The sequence below is a fragment of the Cryptomeria japonica genome, chromosome 8 (assembly GCF_030272615.1).
Source record: "Cryptomeria japonica chromosome 8, Sugi_1.0, whole genome shotgun sequence".
Classification (NCBI taxonomy): Eukaryota; Viridiplantae; Streptophyta; class Pinopsida; order Cupressales; family Cupressaceae; genus Cryptomeria; species Cryptomeria japonica.
The window spans coordinates 503,739,785-503,749,287 of NC_081412.1; the positions used below are offsets into that span (position 1 = coordinate 503,739,785).

The window sequence follows — 9,503 nt, forward strand, 5'->3', positions numbered from 1 at the left end:
TCATCTTCCTGCAGTCCCCAATTTCTGGATATTTTTTTCTAAACCTTCCCAAAGCCTGCCTCTGCCCTACGTCATCCTCAAAAGTGGGAGATGTTGCTAGGAATCCTTTCCTACTCATAAGGATCATGCACGGGATGGAGTTTGTAATGTGATTCACAATCATATTTGTGGCATGATTTACAAGGAAACGGTATAATTTAAATTCTTGAACAGTAAAATAGGGTAAGATTGGTCAAGTGTTTGTGTTATATGGTAGTGAACTTGATACTTCAGAACTCTAGTTACTTGTTGGCTGTGAGGATGAGACCATTAGCAATGATTAGGGACTTGTTACTGGGAATGGGGGATCTGTTATATTGGAGATGACATTCTTCTAATCTTCTTGTTGATCTTGGCCCTTTGCATGCTGGTGATTCATTCTTGATTCTTGAAGAGAGAATTTGAAACTGTTAATTTGCTTATGTGATGCGTGTTTATGTATTGATATCGTATGATACTTTTAACTTGTTCTGTTCCTCAACGTTAGTTACTGTTTATATATTTTTTTTGTTGATACTCTTTTTTAGGTTGCTGTTTGAGCTGTGCTGTGAACTTTTCTTTGGTTTCAATTGTTTGCTATCTATAGTCATATATTTTGTAATCTAGCTTTGCCAATATAACAAAGCTGCTATTGGTTGTATAGTTCGAAACTTATTCCTTTGTTTTGATCTATTCTCAATCATGGCTAATTAAACAAAATTTAGTGTCACATAATTCTGAGAAACTCATCAGGAAAAAAATTATAATTTTTGGAGTTGTAATGTTACAAGATACATACAATATGGGAAACGTAGTTAGACCTCTACAAACATAGATAGCTTTGACGTGCATCACATAAAGGCGATTTATTGAAATTTTTTGTCTTTGATGATGTCATACCCAAAATTCAAAATGCCTGTTTTGTTGCTACGTTGTTAACAAGTATGAAAATAAATATTTAACATTAGACAAGGGTTGTGAATTTTATCTAAAGAAATTGTTCACAAAGTTGGGCAAAAGGGATTCTCTTTGTCTAAACACTTAACTAGGTTGAGAGACCTAAATGATCTGTTTTCTATCGTAAACAATCCAATAGATAATTAAGGTATATTTGCCCTTGTAGGGAACATATTGCCTTCTTTCTATGAGTCATTTATTGAGTCTTTCAATCTATTGGCCAAGAGTTAGACATTAGCCTTTGAGTTGGTTGAATCCACTTCCAGATGTATGGAAATACTTTTGCAAATGCAATAAAGGCAACAAAACTAAGTACATTTTGTACAATATTTGCAGAAGGTTTGCAGCAGACCAAAGTGCATCGTTTTTATTGCCATAAGTTTGGCCATGTCAAAAATGAAATGTTGTGAGGAACATTATGGTTTAAGAACTCAAAGACTTGGGCAGACATGGTACCCATGAAGGGGGTAGGATATAGAGAGGGATATGTTTTTATTGTCTCCAAATTTGACGAAGAAGCCACTAGGTGGTGGTGCTTTGTTCAGGAGCACAGTAAAATTTTACTTCTTGCAATGGTTGGTAGGTAAATTTTACTATGAAAATACTAATTCTAAATGAGTATCTTTAGAAAATGGATGATCCCATACAGAAGGTTGAGGTGATGTTCATGTTGTTCTTATTGATGCTTCCAAGTATGTGCTATGGGATGTTATGTATGTTCCATAAATGAATAAAACCCTGATATCTATTAGGCAATTCACCTAAAATCTGAATATTAGTATTAATTTTAGTGGTAAAAATTGCATTCTTATAGTGGAGGACAACACTAACATTATTTGGCAAGAAAGGTATGGCCATTTGACATGGTTTATGGTTTGCCTTCCACTATGGAAAAGTAATATGTTTGTTTAGTGTGTTTGGCTATAAAAGGAAAGAGATCCATTTCCAATTGAAAGTGTGTGGGCCAAAGGGATTTTTGGTCTTATCCATGTTAATTAGTGTGGGCCATTTTTGAAATTATCAACAACATCAGATCAAGTTTTCCTGTTTTTGGTTGATGGTATTTGTTGGAAGATGTGGGTTTATTTTCTTCAGTTTAAGTTTGAATGCTTTAGTGATGTACTTAAGTTGAAAGCACTGGTAGAAAATCAGACTGGTTAGCACATTAGGCATCTCAATTCTAATAATTTGGCAGAGTTTACTTCTACACAACTCAAAGAAACTGTTTCAAGAAAGGGAGATGGAGCAATCTCGGCTCCAAGAAACTGTGTCAAGAAAGGGAGATGGAGCAGTCTCGACTCCTTGGATACCTTGTAGCAAAATAGAATTGTGGAAAGGAGGAACTTCAGAATAATGGAGATGGCCTGTGGGAGAGTGTCCATATGACAGTATATCTCTTGAATAGAAGTCTGCAAAAGCTCTGCAGCAGATGCTACCAGAGGAAGCATGGTTTGGACAAAAACCAAAGGTGAAGCACCTCTGCATCTTTGGTTCTATTATACACGCAATGCTTTTGAATAATAAAAAGGAAAACGCTGGATGCTAAGAATAGGAAATATATATTTATTGGTTATAATGAGCAATCAAAAGCTTATAAACTTATTGATGTTAGTGCTAACAAAGTCACAGTTAGGAGGGATGTGCAAATAAAGGAGATTGAGCCATTGTTTTCTAGTTCTTGAGATAATATTGGTAGTTTTAATCAACATGAAGTATTGAATAGTTTACTTGGTGCTAGTTCTGGTGTTATTTTTTGTTGCCATCCTGATTGGACAATGCTAGGAGCATCAGTTTCAATGGTGTATGCAACAAGATAATGTTCTTGTGTCTGTACCCTTACCTTAGTTTTAATTGCCCAATTTGGATTCAGACTGATGCTTTCGGAGGGTATTACTCTGGCACCTCACCCTCACTGTAAAATGAGACCCAAGTGGTTTATAGTTTATACTTAATACCACATTGTAGGATGTGTGGGAAGGCTAACTTTCCTAACTAAATGCTCGACCTAGAAGGTTGTGATAGCAACTTGTTGGTTCTAAGGAGCATGTGAATGAGCAACCCCAAAGTAGGAAACATCAATTAAAATTGAGTAAGATGGCCTAATGAAGAATAAAACTTGGGTGCTCATGGAGTTGCCTCTAGGTAGTCAAGGCAAATGGATGTAGTAAAAAGAAAGGCACATGGCAATTTGTATGAGTAGAATTCCCATCTCATTGCCTAAGGCTATAAGCGGTGAGACGTATTTTGGCTACAAGGATAGCTTTGTTCCTCTGTCCAAATGGTAACTTTTAAGTTGTCACTGAGCAGAAATTGTATTAGATGGATGGAAAGAGTGTTTTCCCGATTAGGGATTTTGATGTAGGAGGTTTATATGGTACAACTGGAAGGGTTCAGGTGCTAGGAAAGTGACATCTAGTGTGCAGTATGGTCAAGTCCTTGCATGAATTTAACTAGGATCCTTGATCTTGGCATATCAGAATGAAACAACGTTTATGGTATTATTATTATAGATGGGGAAGAAGTTTCTTTATTTCTAATCTCTACAACAAAAGCAATGGTGACGATATTGTGATTTAGTATTTGGAAGGTAAAACCAAATTTATTCCCAACTTAGGTTTGGAGTGTTGGCAAAATGATCATGTAGTCTTTGTCTCTCAACTCAATTTTTCGAAAGATCTTTGGGAGAAATTTGAGATGGTTGTGTTCAAATTTAAAGGACATGCTAATTCAATTATCAACTTTCAGATGGTGGACAATTTGATACATCTTTCATCTATTCAACCAGATTTAAGTCATCTTTCTCAATTCCTGTGACCGTTAGAATTATATGAGGACTTTAATATGTCAAAGGTATAGTTGACTTTAGCAATATGTAAGCATAGTTTTCAGGGTTTGGATTGTCAGGCTACATAGACTCTGACTGGGTCAATTTTGTTGACACGAGATCCACAAGGCTATTTTTACCACGAACATAGAATTTTTCATGGCAAACTAAACTCCAGTATATGGTTGCCTTGTATTTCACTAAATTAAAGTACAAGGTAATTGCCAGGAGTATTACAAATAAATTTGACAAGCAATGGTCATAACAAGCTCAAGGTTATTAAGATAATTGGACATCAAATGTTTTGTAATTGTGATTTGTTTAGTTATCTTATTTTTCTCACACCACTTTTCTAAATGTGAATCTGATCTAGGGAACAGGAGTATTCTTAATATGTCATTTCATTCAGATGATTTATTTTTAAATATGACCAAGGGGTTCATTCCTACTTGGTTGCTCCCTCAAAATTTTATCCCTTATGACATCTGTGTCCTTTATTTATAGTGCACTGTTTGTCTTTTAATGTGCCAGTTAGATTAACCTTTCCATTTTTACTTTACATGTGACCTTTATATAACTTCTGTTTCTCTCTGTATTGCATTTATAAGATAATCAGCACCTTTCTAAAACAGAATTAGTTCCTTCCATGATCAAGGGTTGACATTTTGTCTGGTTCCTCCTCTCTCTTCAACATAGTTTCTGTATATCTTGATTTTTTTTTATGTTCTGTCACAATTTTATCCGGCTTAAAATTGAATTTTGTGGTTAATGAGAACACATTTATCTTAAATTTTCATTCCTTTCTTGGAAGCCTAATATTACAATTTCTGATATGCCATTTTCTATGCTTAGTTCTATGCATTTTTCAAATGATATATGAACTTTCGTTTATGCTGTGTGATAGAAAAATATCTCAACAATATTGCTCAACTTAAAATATTGTTTTATGCTACAATTCTTTCAGAACTGTAATCTTAACAGGACAGGTGTCATTTTTTTTATATGTACTTGATTGTAGCGTATTATCCAATTGGTTTTCTGAAAAAACCCAATTTCCCTCTAAATCATGGTCGTACATGGATATTATCTCTATTTTGTTGAAGAAAATACAATTACACATGGTAACTTCTGGTCAAAATGTTAAGCTCAAAGAAGACTTTATGAAATCTGTTATGCAATGTGATAGAAAAATATCTCAGTAATATCGCTCAACTTAAAATATTGTTTTATGCTACATTTCTTTCAGACTGGTAATTCTAACAGGACAGGTGCCATTTTTTATATGATGTAATTGATTGTAGCGTATTATATCCAATTGGTATTCCGAAAAAAACTCAGTTTTCCTCTAAATCATGGTTGTACACAGATATTATCTCTATTGTACACACCTGGTAAATTCTGGTCAAAATGTCGACTCAAAGAAGACTTCAATACTCCTGTTATATGAAATCTAGGTGGTGATATTATGATGGAAGGCCATATAATCAGTTGCATGAGTGACAGCTGATTTAGGGGATGTTAACTGTTGATCATTGGTTCGTTTTCTTTTTTTCTTTTCTTTTGTTTGTTGACTGGCAAATCTAGCATATCTAGAATACAAAAGTTTTCTTGGGCTCTGTCTTTTGTTTGTTCACCCCTGAAACAATTTTAGGGCTTTGACACATCTGCTTTCTGTATGATCCTGGTTGGCATCTACTGATGTTCTCTTTCACTGCTTGGGTAAATGGTGGCAGATTGTAACTTTTTTAATTTAAGAGCAGTAAGCTTCACTTACTATTATAAATCAGACACAATTTCATAAAGCCATTGTGTGTTCTCAATCAGGGAATTCATCCACAACTAATCAAAATTTATGCGCCCCCTTCATCAATTTTTGTATGTCGTGCTAGCAAATGGAACCAAAAAGGTGCACGTAGAATATAGGTAATGGTATATGATGTGGACACATTAGATCCCTACAATGCTGTGGCTCAGACTACTTGATATGATGTATGAAAATATTCAGTATTAAAATTCCTTGAAACGTAGAATTAGCTCTGAAATATTGTTTAGAAAAATATGATGTATGAAAATATTCAATATTAAAATTACTTGAAACGTAGAATTAACTCTGAAATATAGTTTGGAAATGAGAAGGTAGAAATGATAGGCTGCACATATTATTAACAATGTTATCATTGATTGATGAATAAAAAATATATGAAAATGATATATAATGTACTAATGAAATTAATCTAGAACCAGAGAGACTAAGATATTTTTCTGACATTGGTCTTGCTGGTTGGAGTGAATCCCTGATGTGATTCATGGATCCATGGGTCCATGGTTACTCTCAGGGTGATCCACAGTTTTCTCTTGTATTAATATTTCATGTCTGTCATTTTGCCAGATAGAATCCTTGTCAGTTACATTCCATGGGCACGAGTTGATTGTTGATTCAGAGCTTGAGCTGAATTATGGAAGGTAGTAAACTAATTTATTTTTGGTACATTATTTCTGCTTTTTCATTCTTTGCTCTATTGGTCACAGTTATGGTGACCATTTCTTGATATTCTTTTTGCTGTATTCCAGACGCTATGGATTGCTTGGACTTAATGGATGTGGAAAATCAACACTTCTTACAGCTCTAGGAGTGCGAGAGCTTCCCATACCAGAGCATATGGATATATATCATTTGACCAGAGAAATTGAGGCTACTGATATGACTTCACTTGAAGCTGTAATGAACTGTGATGAAGAGAGGCTTAAGCTTGAGAAGGAAGCTGAAGCTTTGGCTGCGAAAGTATGTATAGAAGGGAAATAGAGACATTTTGCAATCCATCTTTTAGTTCAATTGTCTATTTCTATTTGACACAATGCATCAATCTATCTTTTTGTTCATTTATCTACATCTATTTGATGCATCTTCAAGTCTTCTTTTCTGAATGCAATATGATTGAAGGCTCACTAATTTCTATTGTGTCAAGAAATGAGAAGATTATTAAATTTTGATATTTTGTTTTGTGTGGTCTAGGATGATGGAGGTGGAGAGGCTTTAGATCGAATATATGAACGTTTGGATCTCCTGGATGCTGCTACAGCAGAAAAGCGAGCTGCTGAAATTTTATTTGGCCTGGGTTTTACTAAGAAAATGCAAGCACAAAAGACCAGAGACTTTTCTGGTGGCTGGCGGATGCGAATTGCACTGGCACGTGCACTATTCATGAATCCTACAATTTTGTTACTTGATGAGCCTACAAATCATTTAGGTTGGTAGTTTGTATTTGTTTGTTTGAGTTGTTAGTTTTAGGTATGGATCATACATGGTTGGTTTGCTTTTTGTTTGATATTCAAGCGTGATTTGATTTAACAGCAGGAATCATCTGTCTCAGTTTTTCATGCTGTAATGCAATACAGTTAATGCTTGAACTTATTGAAAAACAATGAAGTGATTGTTTTGAACTTTGTTAGTCTGAAGTTCTTGTCTTTGTGGATTTTCAGATCTTGAAGCTTGTGTTTGGCTTGAGGAAACTCTGAAGAAATTTGATCGTATTTTGGTTGTAGTATCACACTCCCAAGACTTCCTCAATGGAGTTTGTACAAACATTATTCATATGCAAAATAAGAAGTTGAAATTGTATACAGGAAACTATGATCAGTATGTACAAACACGAGCTGAGCTAGAGGAAAACCAGATGAAGCAATATAGGTGGGAACAAGAACAGATTTCTTCAATGAAGGAATATATAGCTAGGTTTGGACATGGTTCTGCAAAGCTTGCCAGGCAAGCACAGAGTAAAGAAAAGACACTAGCAAAGATGGAAAGAGGTGGGCTAACAGAAAAAGTAGTCAGAGATAAAGTATTAGTGTTCCGGTTCACTGATATTGGTAAGCTTCCCCCTCCAGTGCTTCAGTTTGTGGAGGTGGATTTTGGATACACTCCTGAAAACCTCATATACAGAAGTGTTGATTTTGGAGTTGATCTTGATTCACGGGTAGCGCTTGTTGGTCCAAATGGAGCTGGAAAGAGTACTTTGCTGAAACTAATGACTGGTGATTTGACTCCATTGGATGGCATGGTGAAGCGCCATAATCATCTCCGAATTGCTCAGTATCACCAGCATTTGACTGAAAAGCTAGATTTGGAAATGTCTGCTCTGCAGTTCATGATGCATGAATATAATGGTATTGATGAAGAGAAGATGCGTGCAGCAATTGGAAAATTTGGACTCACAGGCAAAGCACAGATTATGCCCATTAAAAACTTATCTGATGGACAGAAAAGCCGTGTGATTTTTGCATGGCTTGCTTGGAGGCTACCTCATCTGCTTTTGCTTGATGAACCAACTAACCATCTTGACATTGAAACCATTGATTCCCTTGCTGAAGCACTGAATGAGTGGGATGGGGGACTTGTTCTGGTTAGCCATGACTTTCGGCTCATAAACCAGGTTGCCAAAGAAATATGGGTGTGTGAAAATAAGTCCATAACTAGATGGCAAGGCGATATTATGGACTTCAAGCAGCATTTAAAGAGCAAGGCTGGCCTGTGAGTGCATTTGCCATCTGTGCTTTTGTGCTACTGGAAGTTAGTTTTTGAAAGACAAGCATATACACAGTTTATTTTACTATATGTAGGATTTAAGACTCCTTTGTTGTAGGCTTAAGCAATTCTATTGTATTGGTCTAGATAGATGTTCTAGGGTAAAATTATTAAAACCTTTGTTGAAAATTTGAAACCATTGCTCGTTATTGTTTATGGTCTCAAGGAACTAAGAGTTTGTTGCCATTTTTTTGTTGAAGCCAGCTATTTATTGATATATAGCTTGTGCATCACATGCATTTGGAAAGGGAAAACTGACACAGATTATTTTTAAAAGAATATATATTACAGTATTTGAAACAACTATTTGTGAACACGTGTTTGATTTATGAAATATTAAAACTAGATATGATGTTTGATTTGGAGACCCTTGCACACAATAAGTATCAATGCTGCTCCAAGTCAGACATGAACGAAATTGCCTATTGTTGATAATTATGTTATCGTTTTATATACTCAACGAACGGATTTTCAGTTCTTCCATCTAGTTATTAAAAATAACTAAAGATAAACTGAAGTATATGCTTTGGAACCATAACTGATCACAAAGTGATCAACGAACAATGCAAAAAAGAAATGCATCGAAGGGACTTACATATTCATTTCCTTTAAGATGAGACACTTCATTTTCAAATTACAGAGTTCATGTTGTCTTGATATGGCATTCCTGTATGGTTGCTTCTTTGATCGTGAATTATGTTAATATGAAGAACCCCATAGTGTACTGGATTATTTTAGCATTGAACCTGCATCAGTCCTACAACTGACCTGCTGTTATTTCGATTTGTCATTATGATGCTGCTGTCTTTTCAAGCAGCTGTGTACATGTGTGCGTTTGCATGCTTGTAACGTTTTTAACAATTTCATGTTTACCATTCACCGTAGTGTACTTGCGTGATTAAAAAGATATTTTCAGGATCAAAGACCGATCAAACAATATATTGATACCTCAAAGTTAATGAAACGACTGGGATATATGAGGTTTGACTTGCAACAATATGTTGTAATTGGTATGGAACTGAGGTTTTTTTTTCATTTTACGGACATCGCTTAATTGTTCTTTTGTTAGGTTAAAGCTATAGTTCATTATTTTGTAATCCTGGAATTATTTTGGAGTTAGTG

The 9,503-nt window shown here is 35.1% G+C and overlaps 1 protein-coding gene across 1 annotated transcript in view; it reads left to right on the forward strand.

Moving 5' to 3' along the window:
• Positions 1-8,684, forward strand: part of LOC131056942 (ABC transporter F family member 1) — a 37,086-nt gene extending 28,402 nt beyond the window's left edge. The window contains exons 3-6 of the mRNA XM_057991196.1: positions 6,189-6,262; positions 6,371-6,581; positions 6,813-7,047; positions 7,280-8,684. Of these exons, the coding sequence (XP_057847179.1) occupies positions 6,189-6,262; positions 6,371-6,581; positions 6,813-7,047; positions 7,280-8,331 (1,572 nt within the window). The 3' untranslated portion in view covers positions 8,332-8,684. The remainder of the gene's footprint in view (positions 1-6,188; positions 6,263-6,370; positions 6,582-6,812; positions 7,048-7,279) is intronic.
• Positions 8,685-9,503: the final 819 nt, after the last annotated feature.